The sequence below is a fragment of the Manis pentadactyla genome, chromosome 11, assembly GCF_030020395.1.
Source record: "Manis pentadactyla isolate mManPen7 chromosome 11, mManPen7.hap1, whole genome shotgun sequence".
Classification (NCBI taxonomy): Eukaryota; Metazoa; Chordata; class Mammalia; order Pholidota; family Manidae; genus Manis; species Manis pentadactyla.
This window is the reverse complement of record NC_080029.1, coordinates 32,648,539-32,672,329: the sequence shown is the minus strand read 5'-3', so window position 1 is coordinate 32,672,329 and position 23,791 is coordinate 32,648,539. Positions and strand designations below refer to the sequence as shown.

Genomic DNA, 23,791 nt, shown 5'->3' with positions numbered 1-23,791 from the left:
CTGCCCCTGCCCCACATCGTTACCACAGCACCACATCCACATCACCTGCTCATTGCCTCTGCACGGGGTCCTGGACTCTTGTCCTCCCCTACTGGAATCTTTCTTGGCTAGCACAGTGCCTGGAGCACAACTGCTATGGGTGTTCATTCACTTAACATTGATTCCATTCCTTCCACCATCTATCTTACATGTTTTATACACATCTCTTTAATTTTTAAACTCCTGAAGAGTCCATAAGGTAGGAATGCTCCCATTTTATGTGATGAGAATGATGAAAAAATAGAGGTTCAGAGAAGTTAACTGGGAACATCCTGCTGGAAAGAGGCAGAGGTGGGATTCAAGCCCAGGCTCATCTGGTTCGCAACGCCAGGCTCCCTCGTGCAGGCCCACTGCTTCCTCAGCCTCAAAGCAATAGCCTTTCTGCTCAAACCCCTCTAGGCCTCGGACTATGAAGGCCATCACCCCAGGGGGGAGCCTGTTTCTTCTAGGACCTAGGAGAGGTCTCAGGGAGCTCCAGCCTGGAGCTTTCCATAAGCTGGGTTGGGAGCATGGGAAGCGGGTGTTTTTCTTCCTTGCGGCCTGTGACTGATTCCTACAATGTATCCGCCCTGGAGAATGTCCGGAAGAAGTGGTTTCCTCTGGCGCAGGGAGGAGCTGGCCTCTACCCGCCCTGCAGAGAAGGGAATTTTGCCCCAAAGCAGCCGCCATCTCTGCCTTGCTCTGGGACAAGGAGCACAGTGGGGTTTGGGTGCAAGGTCTGAATTCTTCCCGCCTGTTTAGGGCCTGGTCAGCTTTGGGACCCACCATCTGAAGAGTTGAAGGACCTTCATGTTTTTGAACACCTGACCTAGAAGCTCCTAAGGAAAATGAAACTGAGGCCCAAGACATATCCTAGATGTGAACTGTGGGGGCTGGTATATTAACAGTTATTGAGCATCTCCTAGGTACAAGGGACTGCCTGACATGGACTCCTGGCATGCCACCTTCCAGCTGGGCGACCTTGGGAAAGGTATTGAATTGTTCTGAAGCTATCTCCCCATCTGAAAATGGGGAAAAAACAATGCTTATCTCATTGGGTTGCTGGAATATTAACAAAAAAATATAAGCAAGGGGCTTAGAACAGTGCTTGGCACATAATGAATGTTCAGCAAGTATTCAAAAGCCATGTGTTCAAAAGCACGTGAGAGATACAATAGATACTCAATTTGCAGATGAGAAAACTGACCCTAATAGTAGTTGCTCCTGATTAACAAACGAGAAAACTGACAGACAGTGGGAGTGAACCTGGGCCCTGAACCCAGGGAGCATGGCGAATCCTCCACTCTTCCCAGGATTCCTCCCTCCTTTCTGGCACTCACCACATGGTAAAGTCCCACTGCCGGTAAGTGGTAAAGCCTGGATTCCATCCCAATCCTGTAGAATAAAATTTAGGAAGCAATGGGTTGGGGGGTGGGGAGTAGGGGAGGTTCTATTACATTTGCTTTTAATACAATTTATTTATTTAATTATAAGTTTGTCTAATTTACTATTTAATAACAACTGTGTTTAACAACCGACTCACAAAGTTCCTGGAAATTTAGCGATCTGCGCTCCTGAACCAATATTATACAGGGCAAATGACTTTCTGGGCCATTTTTAAAACAAAAGGAGATCGTGTCAGTGTCAATCACCCATGTGTGCTAGAACCAGCTGTGAGACCTTGGGCCTGTTTCTTCACTACCATGTACTTCAGACTTCCCCTGTCTGGAAAATGAGGCTGTTGTGAAGATCATATGAGAAAATGTATTGAAAGAATCCAGCTAGAGCAGGACCAGAGGGAGGCAAGCAAGGAGCCTACAGTGCACAATTCAATAAGGCACTTTCTCTCAGTGCTGTGCAAAGCTGGCACCGGGTACTTTCTTAAATTTTGTATGCCCAGTGCCTGACTTGCCTCACCCTCATCCAATTCCTAGTCCTGGAACATAGTAGGTACTTGCTGTTATTACAAGAGTTTCATCGATAGTTAACCTAACAGGGTTAACAAGAAAACCTATCTAACAATACATGAGAAAAACAACAGCTCAGTACACTGTCCTGGGGCATGTGGCAGATACCCACTGAGCCTTTCAAATAATGAGCATTATATTTCAGCCAATAACCCCCACAGCCTATGGAGGGACTGAGCCATCTCTAGAACATCCAGGCCTGTCTCTGGAATAATTGCTGTAAGCAATAATTTATTTGCATTAATTTGAAAGATAAATGCTAGTCTTCAAAGTATACTTTCTTCTATATGGTAGGTAGACCTATGTTGTAGTATTATTCTCCCCAAAAACTTTTCCACTAAAGTTGATGCCAGGGGAAGATGGGCCTGTTGACCTGTGGTCTCTCAAGCTCCCTGACACCCTACTGTGCACCAAACACCCAAAGGTGATGACAGAGAAGGGGAGGGTGCAGGACTACTGGTCATATCCTGTCTGGTGAAGGAGGAGGCTGTGTGAGCTGGCAGCAGTGAGAATATTTCACTCGTTGAGAAATTGGAGTTTGTATTAGGGTTCTCCACAGAAACAGAACGAACAGGATATACAGAGATAACATAGAAAGAGGGTTAGTATGAGGGACGGTCTTACGCAACTATGGAAGTCCAGGGTCTGTCATCTGTAAACATGAGGCCCGGGAAAGCCAGTGGTATAGTTCATAGAGACATCCCAAGATAATAGTTTTACCCACTATCTGGGCATCTCTTAGCCCAGTCAAGCTGACACATAAAATTAACCATCACAGGGTTGATGCCTTGAAAAAGGTGGCTGGAAAATTCCTGAAGTGTATAACATTTTGAAGGAAGACAACTCTCAAACCTCTACTCTAAGTCATGCCTCTTCAATGCAATATTTGAACAAATTCCAGATTAATAGTGAGGCATTGTTATAAGAGCATTGGATTTGGAATTAAAAGACTTGGTTTCCACCTCTTACTATTTCCATAACCTTGGACAAATCGTTTGATCTCTATGAGTCTCAGTTTCTCCATCTGTAAAACAGGGACTGTGGCAAGGAACAAATGAAATGAGAGTCGTTCAAGGTGAAGAGTTTCTACACAAATGTTCACAACGGTTATGGGCTGGTTGACCACTTGAAGATCCCCAGTCAATGGCACCAAGAGCTAGGAATAAGGTTCCTTTGTCCTCCAAGATGCACAGTGAACACTGCAGGTGAGGGCCACTCACACACAGCAGTCCTGACCTGTGAAGACTTGAACTCTGCATGCTTAGTCCACACCCAGCTGGTTCCATGTAGATAAACTACAAGAATGTTTCTGGTTCCTAGGTTGGAAGGAGGGGCTTACACTACAATCACGGTAGACTTGATGTCTTAGTATCAAAGGCCTCCCACATCCTTTCTGCAAGCCCACATCCCTAGGCAATGAGGAGGGGCAGAAGGCTTTCTTCACACAGAGGTCCAGCCTTTCTTCACATAGAGGTCAAGCTCCCAAGTCTGGGAGCATCTCGTCCCTCTGAAGGTGCGTTGGCCTGGAGGTCTGTCCCTCCCTGACTACTCTAGCTCTGTTAGCCTGAGACCTTGGGAAGACATCTGAATTTGCTCTCTTCCAAGCCAGACAGTGCTGAAGGAATGCACAGGTCACTCAGGAAGAGCAGGGTGGCGAAGGAAAAAGGCTGGGGACCTGCAGGAAGCCCTTGAACATAAGCTGGATGATGGTGGGAGGTGGGTGACCCCCAGGCAGTCCAAACACACTAGAAACACACTAGAGCTGGCCACCTGCCCCTCATCCCCCGTGTCTTGACAAGAACTGTCACTCCTCCCAAGGTAAAGAGCAAGGCCATATTTTACACTGTTTGGAAGCTTTTTGACTAGGCTCTTTGTAAGTGCATTTCTTCTGTGTTTAGGGAAGTGAACTAATACCTCTTGGTGATGCCACTGACCTTCAAAGTAGCTGCCAACTTTCTTTAAGCTCAAAAGTAAACTTTTTTTAAGGGTTGATAAACTGAGGGAAGCAATAATATCCCATGTAATCTGCTTACCTATGTTTTTCTATAAAAATGTCTTCTATTAAGGAAAAATATCTGCTTATTAGCTAAGCAAGGGCTTTAAAAAAGTAAACCACTAAATACAAATTACATGTTCTTGACTCAACTTCACTGTTACAGTGTCCCCATCCAATCCTGGATGTTCTTCAGGGAAAAATAATAAATTTTGCACCCAGCTCTTTTCCTCTGGGATCAATGACTGCTTCATGTCTTCCCCTAATGCCACCTCTCCCCTCCCACTGAAGCATCCCAGACCCTTATGTCTGCTCCAGGGCTCCAGACAGGAAGCACACAATACCCCTATGTCTCCACATCAGCCCCTCTCTCTCAGAGAATTATCTGGTTTTCAGCTGGCTTCTTAAAGGGACAAACCCTTTATTTCTAAAATTTTACTTTAAAAACACTAATAAACTATCACATGCTTTCAAAATATTACCCAGTGTTTCCAGACAAAACAATGACATAGAACCAGTTTCTTCTTTCTGTCAACCTCTCCCTCTCTTTCTGTTCATTTCTCTCTCCATCCCCACCATACAATGTGGAACCGCTAGCTGCAAGCAACAGAAATCATGTCTGGCTGATTCAAGCAAACCAGATATACACTAAAAGGATACTGCATACTGCACATAATCTCTGGGAGAGCTCAGAGAACCAGGTTTAGACTCTGCAGCCAGAAGCAATTCCCCTAAAACACATCACAGAACTTGTCTAGTGAAAACACACCTGGTGCGGACACTGGACACTGTGGCCTGTGCCACCAACATACTAACCCTGGGCACTGGACCCAGCCTCTAACCCCACAGCCACCACTGCCCCAGGAACTCAGACCACCCCCAGGGAGAGTTTACAACCCTACTTATTTGTGTTACTACCTCCTGAATGGGGTAGTAACGGGGCAGGTGTGTCTGATTGGCAAAGCCCAGGTCCTACACCCGTGCCCTGGCTGTAAAGGGAAGTGGGAAAAGAAATACGTGGAACTTCCATATTCTAAAGTGACAGGTTCTGCTGCTACCATCAGGACTAGGAAGATAGGAATTCCCTAAACATGGGAAAAGGGCCAGACACTGGTGAAAAAGAAAAGAAACATGCACTACATTCTCCAGACCCACTCAGCTCTTTTCTACTCTCCCCACACACACAGAACCACTGTCTATGTAAGTAGAGACTTAATGTGTTGTCTTTCAGAAATAATTGCTTTCTTAAAAATGACCTAAGAAAGGACAATGTTTAACAGAAAGCATCAGTGGAAGAGATATTGTAGGACGGTGACCTTTCCACGCTTGACCCAGACAGCTTCTGACTCCTACTATGTCCAAAGGGGTTCAACAAACACTGGTTTTGATTGTCCACCAGATCACAAGATGCCTAAAGGCAAAAGACGTGTGGTAGATTATTTGTAAAAATGGCTGCTCATATTCCTCTGCCTGCAACAATCCTCCCTAATATAACTTTGCAGCTTCCCCCAAGAATTGATTTCCCCACCCCTTGAATCCGAGCAGGCCCGGTGACTTATTTTGGCCAACAAAATGTGGTGGAAGTGATGCTGTGCCAGTTTCAAGCCTAAGCGTCCAAAGCCCTTGCATGCCTACACTCATTCTCTTGGAGCACAGCTGAGGCCGTGAGAACAAGCCTCAGCTAGCCTGCTGGAGGACGAGAGCAAGCTGTCCCCGCGAAGGCCATCTTAGACTGACCAGCCCCCAGCACACCTACCAGCTGGCTTCAGATGCACAAATGAGATACACAGCTAAGCCCAGCCCAAACTGCCCACCGACCAAACTGTGAGCTACATAAATGGTTGTTATTTTAAGCCACTAAGTTTTGAGGAGGTCTATTATGCAGCAAAAGCTAGTTGATACGGGACAGGCACAGTACCCCTGCAAGGCACTCTGAGCTTCAGAAAGAGGAGATGGGGACTGTAGAGGCAACTGGTGTCCCACCCATGTCTCCTCACCCTCACCATGTCAGTGCACGCCTGTCCAACTGCCAGTTGCCAGCACCTGTATCTCTGCCTGGGGACTCTCTCTGGCCACAAGAGCCTACTTCCCTGCTCTGACAGTAGGCCAGAAGTGCTGTGCAGCCCTCAGCCCACGACTGAAGGACTGGTGTATGAATACTCCAGCTCCCTTGCCCCTTGGGTGTGCTGTCTCTGAGGCATGCATCCTCTATTGGCTCCCAGATAATCCCAGCAGGATCAAGGTCCAGCTCCCCCCAGAGATAACTGACTTGATAACAAACCCTCTGTTCGCTACCTTCCCTTCTCTGGCTCACCTACCCACTGCCCTATTGGGGCTTTCCTGGGATCACCTCTCAAACATTTGCACCCAAATCCTTATCTTGAGATTTGCAGCAAAACACCTAAGATCAGTGGGCTGTGACGGAGCTTCCACACACAGCCTCTGCTGTCATCGGCCTCTCACTTGGGGTTCCACTGCTTCCTGCGCCCATTCAGGGGGCCAGATGCAGAGCCACTGCCCACTAACCCAGTCCCCCTGCCCCTGCACAAATCCCACAGGACTGCATCTCCCAGGGCCCCAGTTGCTTGGAAGACTACTTCCCCCACCACCTGGCTTCATCGGCAGTTGTTGCTTTTTCCTGCAGCCTCCAGTCCACCAACTGTCTCCTCTCGTGGTTGGAGGGTGAAGGAGGGTGGAAGAGGGAAGACTTAGAGAAGAGGAAGAGCCATACTTGGAATAGAAAGGTGTGCAGCAGGCTGGGCTGCCCTTCCTGTCCCTCTTACCTTGCTGAAACGGGCAACAGGCCCCGCCTGGGCCCCCAGCAGGATGCAGTACTCAGAGGAACAGGTTCAGCAAATGCAGCCCCAGCCCTTGAAGGCTCAGGAACCCTCTGCCCAGTACATACATTTGAAGATATTTACTGAGTGCCTGTTAGGCACCAAGACTGCTCTGGGCATGCACACACCCCCACAAGACTGCTCTGGGTACATACACACACACACACACACACACACACACACACACACACCATATATCTATCACCCCCGGCCAGGGGCATCTCCCTCTGCCCAGTACATACATTTGAAGATATTTACTGGCTAACCTCTGTTTCCTCCTCTGTGAGGCAGGGATAATAGCAATACCCCTACCTACCAGCGGGGTTGTTGGGAAGGTTAAGTGAAGTAACACCTGACACCTGTAAGTCATTACTAAACCTTAGCTCGTAGGACCTTTCTTAAGGTGGTTCCTCTCTGTTAAATAACCTGTCGTGTTTCCCACAAATTCCCCTGGTGCTGGGCTCAACAGGAATGCACATGAGTGAGGCTAAATACCCTGAAAAGAGCTGCCCTTTGTGTGCTGTTCTTCACTTCGATGAAGAAATAGGCTTTTTCTTGCTACTTTTTTTGTTTTTAGCACAGAGCCCTCTTGGGCTTTTATTTTTCTTATTCTCAATAGACATATGAGTACAGAGAAATATTTCTCTACCATTACAGAAAAAAGGTTTAGGAGGTCCTGGGAACTTACAGGGAGTAGGGGGGCTGGGGCAGGCTGCCCAAGAAACTGACACCACTTAGATCCACATGAGGATGCCACAGTTGGTGCCAAAGGGGAGTGTGAGCCTTCTGTGGCCAGATACCCCAAGGGCTTCAAAAGCAGCCAGAAAATTGGATTATATTTTTTATATCTATTGATGTTTGAATGTTGGTTCAAAGTATTTAGAAATATTGTGTAGATCACTGTCCAGGTTAATGTTCCAGGGGCTGACTCAAACCCATGGCCAGTGACCTTGAATGAGCTCTTCCTGTTCTTTGCTCATCTCTAGGTCTCTGCAGTCTGAGCTCTTCATGACACAGGGTCACCAGGCCACACAGCTCCAATAGGTGCTGTTCACATTCAGTTCCTTGAGATTTCTGGCTCAGAGCAGTGACACGGAGGGTTTGGGTGTGTCTGTGGCTGCTTGGCAGCGCCCCCTTCCTCAGCCCTCACTAGCTGGGCGGCTGGCTGCAGCTCTGAAAACCTACCACTTTTCTCCCTCTGACTCCTGCATTGGCAGGAATGAACAACCTCCTTGGGTGTAGGGGAAATGCTGGAATGCAATCCAATAAGTATGTGCTGCATCTCTCAGAAAAGGAAGCATCGAAGGAGGCACATCAGCTCCAGCAACCATCCAGTGCCTTCCAAAGCAAGCCCCTGAGGTCCCAAATTTCCCATAGACAATAAGGCTGGTAGCTAATTAGAGAGCCATTGCCTTAGCCCTCAATAGGCTCCTGTGTTACCCAGTGTTTCTCCATGACTAACAGGTAGACGACACCCCAGGAGGGATATGAGATTATTCCCTCTGCTCACCATGCAGCAGCACAGCCAAGGCAGGGACTTGGTTTTCAATGCAGCTGCTGCACCGGAAGGTGAGCCCAGTGCAGTCCCCAACCCCACAGTGTACCTCAGTTTCCCCATTTGTAAAAGAGGCATAACACAAGCCTACCCTCTGCTCACCATCCCAAGCCCCTGGGCTGCAGAGAGGGTGACTAGATGGAATGGAAACACCCAACAGTGGGCTGGGAGGAGACATGTTCTGCTCCATGACCGTGGGTCTCCAGGGAGAGCAAATATCAGAACCCAGACCTGCTGAGTGAGGCCAAGTGCCATCTGGCATCTGCCTCCCAAGTCAGTGGGAGACACAGAGCTTGGGTGCTGGGGTCAGACAGATCAGGGTCCCAGCTCATTCACGTAGGACTATGTGATTGGGAATAGTGACTCCTGCCTTAGCCTGACTTTCCCCATCTGTAAAATGGGTCTAATGAAGTACTTATTCATGAGTACTACCCAATGAAACCAGCCCCTAGCAGGTATGATAAGCCACAAATGCTGAATCATGTTTTTATTATGTAAATTTAAAAGAATCACCTACAACATACACACCACACTTTAGTTTGGGGCAGGAAATCCAGAGGATGGGCCAAGGTTGCAAAGCACACAAGGTTTTCTGACACTAAAATGTCCCTGGAGGAGGGGCTCTGTCACCCTGAGGGCTGCAAGATCCTCCCACACTCTTGGTACTACCTTTGTCCGGAGTCTCTTCATTCCCCAAGTCCTGCATCTCCACCCCCCTGAGCCTTGCACAGCCCCGTAAGGTGGGCAAGGTGAGTGTCAGGAAGTTGGGGTTCCTATGGCCAGGATCCTCACTGAACTTCAAACACCTGATGGCCTGTTGCTAGGCCACTGCCTCCACACTTTTAGGCAATAAGCTATTACTGCGCTATATAGAGAGCTCGGCCCAGTGCTCTGGGCGGAGGCAGAGACGCTAGGCCTCCACCTACCGCTGGAGAACAAGCTGGGTAATAAACCCTTTCACCCCAAACAACGTTTTGCTGTCAATTTCTTTGGTCACATTGAATCCATAGCAAACTTGCCCGGGGCTGAAACCCATTGGCAAGACAGTGAGTATGCTTCCTCTGCCCATGCTTAGGGGAGGAAAGCCTGTGTCAGAGAGGTTAAGTGACTTGCCCGTGGTCACATGGCTTGTAAGTGGCTGAGCAGGGTCACAAATCTAGGACTGGAATGAGAGGAAGGAAAGTGAGGGGCTGAGGGTGAAAATTTAAGGCACTTACTTGTGGACCCCAAGGTCAGCATGTCCTTCAATTATGCCCTGCTGCCTGCCCCCAAGCCTCGGGCCCTTCCCAGAGCACTGAGGCTGCTGCCTCCACACACCGCCCTCTTCGGTCAGCCTGGCAAGAACCTGTCCCCAGAGCCTTGGGGTGGGCAGATCTACTGGCTGAGAGGGCCATCTCCCTCTGACAGGATCCAAGAACATTCTCCTGGAGCCCTGCAGCTGGAACCACTTCCCAGAAGAATGGACTGGAACAGAGGGTACAAGTGGTGGCCATGTGAGGCTTCCCTGCACCCTTGAGCCTCAGGGCCAGGGAGGACAGACTGAGCCAGGCAGGCCAATCCCAACACCCACCTAAGCCTGCCAGGTCCCTCAGAAGCCTCAGTGCCCCCATCAGCCTTGGGGAGGGATGGGTTGGGACTAGCAGACCACATGGGCACAGCGGTCCCTTGATGCTGGCCTGTCTAGCTAAACCCTCCTCTCTCCAACCCCTCAGAGTAGCTAAGCCCCTACTTGGACGCCCCCTACTTCACAGAAAGTGTAGGAGACACAAAGAAGCTACAGAAGATTCACTTAGAATCTGCAAAAAGAGACACTCTTTTCTAATGCAAATAATTACATTTACTAATTAAGCCAGCTTGCTGGAGTCTGGATCACTGGGTATTTAGCTTTTCTAAAGAAGCAACTCCTGCACCCCAAGGGGCATGAAGGGTAGCAGGCAGCTGCATAGGCGTCAGAGGGAGTGTGCTGGGGCTCCAATCCCACTCCACCTGGGCGAGTTACTCACCTGCTCTGAGTTCACTCCCTCCTCTAAAGGGGAGGGAACCGTACTGTCATCCTCAGGTTGTGGCTATTACAAAACCAGGCACAATGTACTAAGTGTCTATAATGGACCAAGGACTGAATTCTTTTTTTTCTCCTTATATGTATTGTTTAACATTCATAACAACTCTATAGGTTTTGATTTTTGAGGTGTAATCTGCATACATTAAAGTGCATAAATCTTCAGCATACAGCAAAATGAACTTTTATGTGCATATACAGGTACACCTTGGAGATTACAGGTTCAGTTCCAGACCACCACAATAAAGCAAATATCACACTAAAGCAAGTCAATGAATTTTTTGGTTTCCAAATACTTACAAAAGTTGTGTTTTTATTATATATTATAGTCTATTAAGTGTGCAATAGCATTATGTCTAAAAAAACAATATATAAATCTTAATTTTAAAATGCTTTATTGCTAAAAAATGCTAACCGTCATCTGAGCTTTTCAGCGAATCACACTCTTTTTGCTGGTGGAGGGTCCTGCCTCAATGTTGATGGCTGCTGACCAGGGTGGTGGCTGCTGAGGGCTAGGGCGGCTGTGGCAACTTCTTAAAATAAGACAGCAGTGAAGTTTGCCACATCGATTGATTATTCCTTTCACAAACAATTTCTCTGTAGCACATGATGCTGTTTGACAGCATTTTAGCTATAGCAGAACTTCTTTCAAAATCGGTATCGGTCCTCTCAAACCTTGCCTCAGCTTTATCAACTAAGTTTATGTAATAATCTAAATCCTTTGTTTTCATTTCAACAATTTTCACAGCATATTCACCAGGAGTAGGTTTGATCTCAATAAACCACTTTCTTTCCTCATCCCTAAGCAGCAATTCCTCATCCATTAAAGTTTTGTCATGAGATTGCTGCATTTCAGTCACATCTTCAGGATCCACTTCTAATTCTAGTTCTCTTGTTATTTCTACCACATCTGCAGTTATTTTCTCTATTGAAGTGTTCAATTCCTTGAAGTCATCCATGAGGGTTGGAATCAACTTCTTCCGAATTACTGTGAATGTTGATATTTTGACCTCTTCCCATAACTCATGAATGTTCCTAATGGCATCTAGAATGGTGACTCTTTTCCAGAAGGTTTTCAATTTACCCTGCCTAGATCCATCAGAGGAATCACTATCTATGGCAGCTCTAGCCTTATGAAATGTGTTTCTTAAATAATAAGACATGAAAGTAGAAATTATCCCTCGATCCAAGGGCTGCAGAATGGATGTTGTGTTAGTAGGCATGAAAACAACATTCATCTCACTGTATACTTCATCAGAGCTCGGAGGTGACTAGGAGCATTGTCAATGAACAGTAATATTTTGAAAGGAATCTTTCTTTTTTTGAGCAGTAGATCTCAATAAAGTGGGCTTAAAATATTCAGTAAACCATGTTGAAAATAGATGTGCTGTCATCCAGGCTTTATTGTTCCATTTATAGAACACAGGCAGAGTAGATTTAGCATAATTCTTAAGGGCCTTAGGGTTTTCAGAAGGACAAATGAGCACTGGCTTCATCTTAAAGTCACCAGCTCTATTTGCCCCTAACAAGAGAGCCAGCCTGTCCTTGGAAGCTTGGAAGCCAGGCATTGACTTCTCCTCTCTAGCTATGAAAGTGTTAGATGGCATTTTCTCCCAATAGAACACTGTTTCATCTACACTGAAAATCATTTGTTTACTGTAGCCACCTTCACAAATTATCTTAGCTAGATCTTCTAGATAAACTTGCTACAGATTCTATATCGGCACTTGCTTCTGCACCTTGCACTTTCATTTTATGGAGACAGCTTCTTTCCTTAAACCTCATGAACTAACCCCTGCTGGCTTCAAACTTTTCTTCTGCAGCTTTTTCACCTCTCAGAGTTTACAGAATTGAAGAAGTTAGAGCCTTGTTCTGGATTAGATTTTGGTTTAAGAGAAATATGGCTGGCTTAATTTTCTCTCCAGGCCAATAAACTTTCTCCCTATCAGCAATAATGCTGTTTCACTTTCTTATCATTCATGTGTTCGCTGGAGTAGCATTTTTTATTTCATTCAAGAACTTTTCCTTTGCATTCACAACTTCCTAATTATTTGGCATAAGAGGCCTAGCTTTTGACCTGTCTTGGCTTTTTGCCATGCCTTCCTCACTAAGCTGAATCATTTCTAGCTTTTTATTTAAAGTGAGAGATGTAAGACTCTTCCTTTGACTTGAACTCTTAGAGGCCATTGTAGGATTATTTATTGGCTTAATTTTAATACTGTGTCTCAGGGAACAGGGACACCTGAGGAGAGGAAGAGAGACAGGGAATGGCTTGTCAGTGAATCAGTCAGAACCCACAGAATATTTATAGCTTAAATTTGCTATCTTATATGGGCACTGTTCATGGTGCCCCAGAACAATTACAATAATAACATCAAAGATCACTGAGCACAGATCACCATAACAAATACACTAATAATGGAAAAACGTGAAATATCACAAGTGTTACCAAAATGTGACACAGAGACATGAAGTGAAGAAATGCTGTTGGAAAAATGGTACAGGTAGACTTGCTCTATGAAGAGTTGCCATAAACTTTCAATTTGTAGAACATGCAGTATCTACAAAGTACAAAAAAATGAAGCACAATAAAATGAGGTACGCCTGTACTCTATCATATAATTTAATCTCTGTCATCATAGATCAGTTTTGCCTCCTTATGAACTTGATGTAAATGGACTCATACAACATGCATGCTCTCTTGTGGCTGGCTTCTTTCACTCAACTTAATGCTTTTGTAATTCATCCACGTTGTGTGTATCAGTCATTTGTTCTTCATACAGCTATATAGTATTCCATCATGTGACTATGCCACAGTTTGCTTATCCACTGAACTAGGTGTAATTATCTTCATGACCACCTTCCATTTTGCAAACAAGGAAACTGAAGCTCTGAGCTTCTTGCTAATTTTCAACCTGAGGTCACAGAATGGGTTGACATGGGACTTGAACCCAGGTTCCCCAACTCCAAAACCAGCTCCTCACCCTGGGCAGCAGAGCTTCCCATCCCCCTGAAGTACTGGGGTAGAAAGAAATAAACTCTGTCCCATGTGGTCATGAGCTTCTTCTTCCTGAGGTACAATTGGGAGTCAGGAGGCAGCTACCAGACTGGTTCCAGGTGGTGAGAAAATGGCCCCCATTTTGGCCATTGACAATATTTATTTTCACCATACCCCCAGCTGATAGCACACGTAAATGTCATTTACAGCCCTATGCCTTGAGACTCTGCCTTTGCCAACATGTCAAAACAATTGCAAATAGCCTAAACATGGTGGAGGCACCCCTGTCCCCCAGCCAGCTGCTGGCTCTCCCAGGCAGGAAGAGGAAACCTGGCCTGCCATGTGGGCAGCCCCTGCCTGGCTCCTCACAGACTAGCTTTTTTTCCCACAATGGTGACTCAGATGTAACCCTTTGGGATGCCTACAAAAAGCACGGTAGGCCCTTGGGCCAGAAGGTTTCTCTGTAATCCAAGCTTTACCCTCCAAGTGGTGGGTCACCACAGGAACTCCCAGTGTTGATCTGACTTCAAGAAAAGATTTCGCCCTGCTTCCCAACTCTCTGAATCCCTGCTCACTGCCCAGCAGACCAGAGGTCAGCCTGAGAAGGGAAGGGACATCTACAAGGCAGCAGGGAAGGGTAAAGAGTCTGGATGGTCTCCCCTGGCCCTCCCCACCCCTCTGAACTTGGGTAATGATCCAGTCAGTCCAGCTAGACATGATTAAACGGTTGGCATGCAGTGGGGGTGAGTCCCCAGGGGGAAGAAGGGCACAGGGCCAGCTCCCCAGGTAGCCCCGAGGCACCCTTTGTTCTGTCAATCATTAACAGAAGCCACCCCATGGCAGGAGGAGAAGGGGAAAGTCCAAGGGGGTGGTCTGCCCCTCCTCCCAGGCAGTGCTCTCCAAACACCAGTCCAGGGCCTCATAGGACATGAGCTCATGACACTCGTAGAGGGGATATATGCAGAGTCATCTAATCCATCTGGTTGCCTCTCACACCCCTGCAAAATCTTCACCAAAGGCCAAGGGAGATGGGAACTAACACCAGTCAATTTGCAATTATTATGTGCAAGGGACTGTATCAAATATATTCAGTGTGCCAGCCTATGACATGGTAGTGAAATGCAATGATGGAGCTAGCCTGCCTGGGTTCAAATCCTGACACTTCTAGCATGGACTTCTCATGACCACATGGGACAAATCAGTAAACTTCTCTGCATCCACAGGTAAAATGGGGAGGGTATAGAACTGCCTCTGTGGGTCACTATGAGCATTTAACCAGTTAACATATACAAAGTTCTCAGACTACCTGGTAGTTGTGAAGAACTGTCATTGCTAATGGTTCACTTGATCCTCATAGTCACCCCTTGAGAGAGAAATGGAGAATCAAGATTGAGTCATTTGCCCAAGGTGTAAATTGGTATAGGGGAGCTGGGATTTGAACCCAGGTTGAAGGGGCTCCTACACTCTTCTTCCCCCTTGCCATGGAAACCTCCTCCTGCCGTGACCCTTGTTGCCCCTTTAACCAGAAGGGCAGCAAACTCATCTCATGTCTGTGCCCCTATTCTCTCAAAGGCCCTCCATCCAGAGTGCCATTGATGTACACCAGGCCCCCAACCTTCCTCCTGAAAATGAGGCTTCCAGACTGGAAAAGGTAGGTCATTACTCAGTGGCCAAAATAGCTCATTTCTTAGAGCTGCTCCAAGACAAGACCTTTAGCCAAAGCCAGACTATGGGCTGCAGGGCCAAGGGGCATGGAGGCCTCAGGCAGACCTTGTACAGGCCCCCAAATCAGAGATGCCCCACAGTCTAGGGCAGGAGGTGGGAAGGTAGGCCTTGTGTCCAGGAAATTGGCTGACAGAGGCAGGCCTGGCCCACCTTGCACCCCCTTGGTGTTGGCCTTACCTCCAGCTCTCTCTGCATGGCTCCTGTCCTCCCTGCTGCGGGGCTCAGAGACGGAGAACTGTACCAGCTCGGGCTTACACCTGCTGCCGCCAAGGCCTCTTCATCTTCTGATATCCTGCTAGAAGAATGGGCTTGAAAGGGTTCTGCTATTTCCTTTCCAAAGTAACTTCAGACTTACCTCCTCTACCTTTTAAGATCTAGATGGTAGAAAATCAGGCTCTTGTGGCCTGCATGGGTCTGGGTGGCCTAAATCCCAGCCTGTGTGGGCCTCCCACGGAGACACGTAAGTGAAATTAAGGGTCAAGGCTTGGGGACAGAGAGCTTCCTTCCCCAGGCCATAGGGAGCCCCTTGCCTTCACAGCCAACCCCCAGCCTCCAGGGTCTCCCAAAGTCAGTGCCTCTCTCTACCTTTGGTATATCACTCAAGGGACTGACTCCAGTTGAGGAAATTTGGGGCAGGCTTGTAGGTATGCTTAGTCCCCTCTGAACCAACCAACGTGATCATGAGTCAGGGAATTAGAAGGATGTCTGTCACATGCTCATCTATGCCTGCAGGCAGTGAGCTCAAGGTGAACAATTAAATGTCTTTTTTGCTTTTAGTCCTAGGGAGATCACATGCCACAGCCACAACCATCACCACCCACCATAAACACACCCACCACCCCACATGCACACACTCTATCACTCCATCCTTACGGGACAAAACGCCCAGGTTCACTCCAATCCCAGAAAGGGCTGCTTTTCCCCTTCCCACTTTTTTGCTCTCAGGCCCTGGCCATCAGCTGCTGGCCAGAGTCTCAGGGACCAAAGTAGGTCTTCCCCTGCCCCAAGGACAGCCCTGGCCAGCCAGTGTCTGCTGCAGACTGGTCAGGAGAGACCAGGTAGAGCCAAGATGGAAATTCAGCTTACCCCCCAAAACTTAGTGCAAGGAGTCAAAGGCAGTCAAGCCTAAAACAGCAATTACCCTTTGCTGCCTCCCCAAAAACAAATCTGACTCTGGGTTTTCAGAACGGTCCAACTTTTCTGGCAGGCAAAACACCCCTTCTAAGTGGTCATCTTGGGTATTCCTAGCTCCGGGGACCCCACCCTTCCCTAGAGGACAACCTACCTATTCTTCAGGGCATCAGAGTATATGTAACAGACTATGGGTAGGAACTGCTGACTTCCTGTTATGTTTGCCATTTCAATACCCACCTCCCGTTAACAGCTTTCCAAATACAGAAGCCCCTGTCAGACCCAGGTGAAACCATCCCCATTCCCAAGGCTGGTTTGGGCCCCTCACCCTGATGTGCTGCTCCTCAAGCCTGCAGTGTTTCACCATACCCACCCCAGGTAAGTGGTGAGAGGCTAGGGCCTTAGATGAATTTTCTGGAAACATCCAAGTAAGAATAACTCACTCAAACCCAGGCTTGCTGGAATTCCACATGCTCTGTTCTCCCTCCATTTCTGCACCCCAAACATGGAATTAAGACCACAGGCTGTACAGAGAAGACTGGAAACCCCCACACCTCGGCATTCCAGAAGAATTTCAGTGGCTGAGGCTGCACAGGTGGGCAAGGCTGGTCCCTTGCCGACAACCACAATGGGCAGGGAATACAGAGCACAGGCGCCTTCGCAATAAACCTCCATCCCATCCCAAGTTCTGCAGGCTTCCAGCATCAACAAAGGGAGCTCGCTGTAAGGAGAAGCAACCAACCAGCCCTCCTCTTCCCCAATACCTACATTGTGTACAAGGGACGAACCTGCAGGCAAAGTCACACTACAACCCAGGAAAATCAGCTTCACCATCAGTGTTTCTTGAAAAAATGGGGTTTATTGATTTTTAAACTGCAAATAGTCGTTACAAAAAGTTTTCTTTTAAATAAATTCACACAAAGAAAGAGAAATAGAAAGCGACGGTAGTGACCAGCAAGAGGAATAATAATTACATTCATCTTAATGTGTGTATGTGTGTGTGTGTGTGTGTGTGTGTGTGTGTGTGTGTGCCAGTTCTGTTTGCATTTACATTGGAAAACTCCAAACCAGGAATCCAGAACCTCAAATGTGTGATCGGAATGTCTTGAGATGGGCACATGGAAGTCAAAAGGGTTTCTTTTTTTTTTTTCCCTTTTAGAAACTATACATAAAAGTTGTTTTCCTTCTGTACTGTCACAGAACTTTTACATACATTCTCAGTCCTAGTTGTGAAAGGCCTAAAGAGAAAGAAACTCAATTTGCAGTCCAACACAAAAGGGGGAAATTTCTAAAATAAATAATCCAACAGTTGTTTGCATTTTTTTAAATTAATTTTTCATTTTTTTAAAATAAAATAACCAAAAAAAGTGTAAAGTTACAAAAAAATGTCGTTGAAGAATAATATATTAAAACTGTGGAAAAAAAGGAAAGACACGTCACAAAATTTTAAGATTAATATGAAGATCATAATTTAACATAAAAGAATATATTCTATGGATTTGTCATCCCGATAAATATGAACAAAATTAACAAAAAAAAAGCATAGTTTTGGCAATAAATACGTTTTGATAAGTTAAATAAGCTTTTTTATATTGATGTGCAGTGACAAGCAAAATTTTTGCTCTCCAATTTCTGAAAGTTATATGAAGTTTAAAACCCAGGGAAAAAGCATGGCGTGAGTGCTCTAAGGATAGACCTACGGTATTCTAGAGCAAAAACCATTAAAGCTACTTCTACAGGAAATCGTTTTACACAGATATTTTATGTGGAATGAATACCATTAACTGCTCACCCCTTACATGATTTTTTCAGCTTTTCTCTCTTTTTTTTGTTGTTATTTTAAGATGTCACATATGAATTGGGGAACTTTAGCACCAAAATCAAGTCTCTCATAGTCCATCTAGCTTCCCCATCCTCCCCACTTAAAAAGAAAAAAAATTAAATCACAAAGTCCCACTTAGTCACAATCTTCATCCGCTTGTTCAGTCTTCCTTCCTGTAGACCTACACGAACCCAGGCAAGATTAGTCAAGAGGTTCAGGTAGGGGAAAAAAAAAGTTTTGAATGTCAAGACAGGTCTCCCCCCTCAAACCCAAGTCTGGCAACACTCTCCTAAGAGGGGCATGGAAGGCACTGGGGGGTGGGGGTGGGGGGCAGAAAGTGTGGGGGAGACTGAAAATAAGGGGAGGTGCAGTTGTCGCCAGTGGAGGGAGCTGCTGGTTCTGGGTCCCCTTCCCCTCCCCACGGGCACAGGCTCTGGGAGGCCCACGGGTGCCCTCTGGCGCTGAAGAGGTAATGTAGTCACAGTGACAAAGTTAGATTACAAGGCACTAAGTTGCTTCTGTAAACTGTTAACTGCTTTTTCTTTTGTGATTTGGCACTTAAGGCTTAAGCCAGAAAAAAGGCATCTACTGATAAATATGGGACTTGTCTGTTACACATGGTAAGTGGGCTACAAAATTGAGGGGAGGGGGTTTCAAGCCAGAGGAAGCTACTGACAAATTGACTTGTCCTTGTTGGGGGGGTGGGGGTTAAAAGGGAGAGGGGGGAGGGGCATTCCAAGGTTCTGGGGGAAAGGGGCTGAGCTTAACCTTAATGTGGGGTTGTAGGGAGATGAGGGTAGGGGATGTGGTTGCAGGGTGGGGGAATGGAGTAGGTAGGGGGTCCCTCCCTACTCTAGTTTAGTCATCTGAGATGGAAAGTCTGCTGAAAATGGGCAGGCGTCTTGAGTTGTCCAAGGTAGGGGAGTCTGAGCCGCTGTGGCTGCTGCTGGAGCTGCTCAGGTAGCCCTCCTGGTCCGAAAGAGAATCCTGAGGGCTGGGGGGAGAGTCAAACATGTGAGGGGACTCGGACATGGGCCGGAATAGGAAGGTGGTGGGGGAGCCACCCCCAGGCAGCCCCATGCTAGGGGCAAAGAGGCTCGCCAGCTCCTGGCTGGAGAAGGCAAAGGGGTTATTGGTGCCGTCTGGCAGGGTGGGTGAGCCCAGGAGGTCATCCGCGCTCAGGATGGGGGGTGGGGTGATGGACGTGGGGCTGTCCAGCAGCCCCGTGGCAGCGGCCGTGGCAGCAGCACTGGGAAACCCAGCGAAGCTGAAGCTATGCTGCAGGCGGGGCCGGTCAGCAGAGAGGTCCCGGGCCCCGGCCAGGGCACGGCGCTCCTCAGCGTTGTGGATGAAGTGGCAGCGGGGCCCATAGGGGCAAAAGCCAATGGTGTGGAAGGTGCGGCACAGCTCGGTCTTGTACTTGGGGTGGCGGGTTAGGCTTCGGAGCTCATGGATGCCATGGGCGAACTGGCACTTGTCCCCGTACTTACAGGCACCGTTCTCCTCAAAGGGGCGGCACAGCTCCGTCTTGTAGCGGCTGGAGTTGACCTGGCCATTCCCAGGCTGCTTCTGAGTGGGCAGCAGCCGCTCACCCCCTTCTGAGAAAGAGCGGTCTCGGAAGCGGCTATCCCGAGAACTCAGAGCTGGGGCCGGCTCACCCTTGAGGCTGCTGAGGAGCTGGTTCTGGTGGAACTTGGAACTGGGCAAGGTGACCGAGTGCCTCCGGGGGAAGCCCCCACCGGCAGGGGTGCCCACTGCCTTCCTGTCCAGCAGGCACCCCCCTGCACTGGGAGTACTGTAGTTGAGCATCTTGTTACCCTGGAAGGAAGAAAAAGAAGAGAGAGATGATTAGTGATGAAGGCCACCCACCAGGCTCAAAAAGGGTACCTACTAAGGGCAGCCCCTTCCACAACCAGAAATGCCCCATCTCTCTCAAAAGAACCATCTCCACCTCTGCTTTGGCAAGCCTCCATCCCCCGGCCTCCCACAGACCCATCACCTGGATTTATGTAGGCCTCCTGCATAAGAAACCACAAAATCCTGGCCTGTGTGAGAAATTGCTTTATACGTGCACCATATTCCATGCAGACCCCTAGAATGTATCCCTATATCCAGTCCCCAAAGCCACCACGTTTATCCATATAAATTTTTTACCATCCAAATAGATTGCTCAGCTCAAGATATTTCACTAAACTCAAATTTCTCTGCGCCCCCCCCCCCCACAAACAGGTAAACCACAGGAGACTTATGAGCTAGATCCTCTTTAATCAATCCCCTTACATGACCACCCTCCAACACCCAGCCTTCTACTTCATTCTCCACTTCCTCTTTCACAAGTGTTCCCTTCCCTTGGCAACAGGTTTCCAGACTGCCTTTGCTTTATCTTGCTGGGGGAAGGGAAGGGGGAGGAGCGGAAGGAAAAATCACTGTTTGGGGGGAGAATGCGGTTCAAGAAAATAAAACTCACTGCCCCATGCTTGGGGAAGGAGTGCCTCTCCCACAATGATCTCCCCCACCATTCCCTGCCCACCCCACCCCCCTCCACTGGGAAGATGCCTTTGCAATTAGTCTTCCGGCTGCAAGAGTAGGCTTGGATAAGAGCGCCAGTGTTTAATCTTTAACGCAAAGCTGCAGGTGGGTAACACCAAATCCCCCCACCTACCTCCTAGTCAAAGAGGATTTGGGGAGAGAAAGGCAGAACCACCACAGGGAGATTTGTTTTCAATGGGACCCTGGTCACCTGTCCCAACTGGACCCAAGATTTTGAAAGGGTGAGGGCCAGGGACCTAGGGGAGCTGGTTCCCAGCCCATGTGGGTGTTATTGTGCAAATTCTAAAGTTGGTCCCTCCGGACCAGCTGCGGGGGATCGGGAATCTGTAACAGCAACCACCCCACGGAGCGGATTACAGAAACCAAGTTAAGCGTCGGTTCCCAACAATGAGGTTCATTTAAAAAGTCCTGCGGGGGGGGGGGGGACGGGGAGCGCAAGGGAAAGAGAAACAGATCAAAGAGCTGGAGACCCGGGAAGAGATGGAAGAAGTGCTGGAGAGCTCGGGCAGGCGCCAGGGCAACCGGACTTTGAAAAAGCAGAGAGAGAGAAGGAAGCTGAAATTCAAACTTTTTTGATGTTGCTCTTCAGGTCCACAGCGACCTGTACACCAACACTGCACCCCTAGGGCCCTGGCAGCTGTGCCGACTGGGGAAGCAAGCTGGGAAAGGAGAGCAACGTGACCCGACTAGTTTAAATGAAGCAAAACACTTCAGCAACTAAAAACAGACTAGCAGCTTCCCGCTTTCAAACTGGGGAGAGGTGGGGTGAAAAACATTTAACATCCGTAGGCTTTTGGTATGTACATTTAAACGCCACACCTTGAACATTCAGGGTTTAAAAGTTGCTCTATTCCACACAGGCAGGGAAGCTACACGGCTTAAGAAGGCCCACATTAAATCCTTCTTTGCAGAGACCCGAGCCCAGGTCAGCATGTTGTCATGTGCCCCCCGCCCCCAGCCCTGCATATCTGCGAGCCGCGGTCCCTGAGAAAACAGGTAAGCAGGTCAACCCGAGTCCCACTTTCACCCCAAAGTTTGCAGCATGCTGGGATGCTGCAAACACAGCACAGGAGGAAGCCTGGCAGACCTGGGGCGAACTGAAGCCCCACTGCAAACTCGTTTTGCAACATGCCTTTGAATCACAACTATGGGCCTTTTTCTCGCAAATTCTCTGCCCCTCCAAGAACAGAAGGGGAACCTCCGAGCAACAGGTGGTCCCGATACTCACTTCCCCAAGGGACCCCCTGCCAACCCCACAGGCCCGCAATGTGGCTGGAGAGACTCAGAGCCCGCACAGGTAAACAGAGCCGACGAGCGACACCGGGCTCAAGCAGAACCGAACTAAAGAATCACCAGAAAATCACCCCAACTCCAGCCAATGCCCTGCGTCCCCGCAGCAGCCCCACGACGCAAACTTCGCCCCCCAAAGCCCCGATCTCTAACTTCCCATGTAATCCTCTCCAGGAACTGGTGAAAAGGGTTGGGAAGAGAACGCGAAATTCCTTCAAACGGGGGGTGGTGGTGGTGGAATGGAGCGCTAAAAGGATCCATCCTCCCTCTCCGTCCTCTTTACTTTGCTTTCCAAGACCTAAACTTTTGGGCGCTCCTTCTGAAGACAGGAGAAAAAAGAAAAAGACTTTGAAAAGCAAACGCTCCACCCCATTTTACCTTGCATAAAACTTCGCTCAAGTCGAAGATGGTAGCAGACACGAGGGTGGTGGTCATCGTGGGCGCTCGCACGGGGCAGGGACAAGAATCTGGCGTCGTGAAGGTCCCGGTGCAGGGAAGGCTCAGCCTCCGGCTCTCCGGTCTGGAGTCCCACACGCCAGCTCCAGGCGCCCCTCGCGTTTCTGACTCTCGGGCTGAGGCGCGAGAAGCCCAATTTATAGTTTCAGATTTGGTGGGCCGGGGGAGGAGGAGCTTTAAACTTATTTAAATGAGGAAGAGGAGGAAAAAAAAGTTGATTGACACTGAAGTTGAATCAGCCATGCGGTCAAACTCAGGAAAAAAAAAAAGAAACTTTCAAAAGGAAGAAGGGGGAGGGGAGACAAGGAAAGAAGGCGAAGAAAAAAAGAAAGAAAAAACCCTCTGCGAGCCGCGCACAACTTTTTTTTCTTAAAGAGGAAAAGTTTCGAGTCCGCTCCCTTCGCTTCTCCGCGCTCGAGGAGCCCCCGGGGGGCCGCGCTTGGCGCAGAAGGGGAGGGGTGCGCCCCCTCCCCCTTTGTCGGCCAGCGCGCTGGCTGTGACATCACTCCTTCCACCCTCTTCGGGGTGCTTCTTGTGTTGTTTTTTTGTCGGGCAGGAAGGCGCGTTCGACTTTCTCTTTTTGCAAGCAGGAGCAGAAGCCCGTCCGTAGCGCCCGCGCTGCGGTTTCCATCTTGTGCAGATCTCCCTGGAAACTTCTCGGAGTGCCCCCCACAACGGACTCTTTTCCCAAGTTCTCTACTCGGCTCCCGGCTCCCGTCCGCAAACCGGGCAGGGCGAGGAGACTATAAATTTGGGACGCACAAAGCTGTTCTAGGGTTTTATGGGTCTTATTAAGACGTGGGGAACGTCGGGTGGGGGGAAACTAGGGAGACTTCTCCCCAGGGAGGACCCAGCCGGCTGGGCAAGGGCGCAGCGCGATCTACCCCGCCGCACGCGTGTACGCTCGCGCTCGCTGCGTAGCCGGCACCCGACCGTGGGCGGGAGGAAGGGTCGCGAAAAAGACCGCCGCCCGGGCCGACTGTGTGTTATAACAGGCCTGGGGGTGGTATTTATTTCACGCACACAACATGCCTTTTAACGAAACCTAAATCCTGGTGAATGTCTTTCACCTCCCTGACGCCCCCAAAACCCACCCCGCAACGCACAACTCTTCACCCGCGCTCTGAACTATGGGCCACGCCGAAACTCCCCCCTCACGAGCGCGCGCGCACACGTGCACCCACACACCGAACACGCACCACACTCGCACACACACACACCACCTCTAGACGCTTTAACCATGAAAAAAGTTACTTTGCAAGAAAGAAGGTAAAGGGATGGGGGGAGGCGACATTTTAACTTAATTGTTGCTTCTCCCCCGCCCCCACGGGAACGGAACATATGGTTTGTCACGCTGCGCTGTTTTGGAGGGATGGGCGCAAAGGGGCGT

General features: G+C 48.6%; 1 protein-coding gene and 1 long non-coding RNA gene across 2 annotated transcripts; both read right to left on the bottom strand.

Moving 5' to 3' along the window:
• Window positions 1-10,624: 10,624 nt before the first annotated feature.
• On the bottom strand, window positions 10,625-16,474 carry LOC118926344 (uncharacterized). The gene is made up of 3 exons (XR_005030428.2): window positions 15,330-16,474; window positions 14,734-14,790; window positions 10,625-12,671 (listed from the first exon to the last, which is right to left on the bottom strand). It is a non-coding gene; the product is annotated as an uncharacterized LOC118926344 (long non-coding RNA).
• Window positions 16,475-17,122: 648 nt separating this feature from the next.
• On the bottom strand, window positions 17,123-22,799 carry ZFP36L1 (ZFP36 ring finger protein like 1). Its single transcript, XM_036913394.2, has 2 exons — window positions 22,324-22,799; window positions 17,123-19,923 (listed from the first exon to the last, which is right to left on the bottom strand). The coding sequence occupies exons 1-2, from the start codon at window positions 22,378-22,380 to the stop codon at window positions 18,964-18,966; spliced, it is 1,017 nt and encodes a 338-aa protein (XP_036769289.1). The 5' UTR covers window positions 22,381-22,799; the 3' UTR covers window positions 17,123-18,963.
• Window positions 22,800-23,791: the final 992 nt, after the last annotated feature.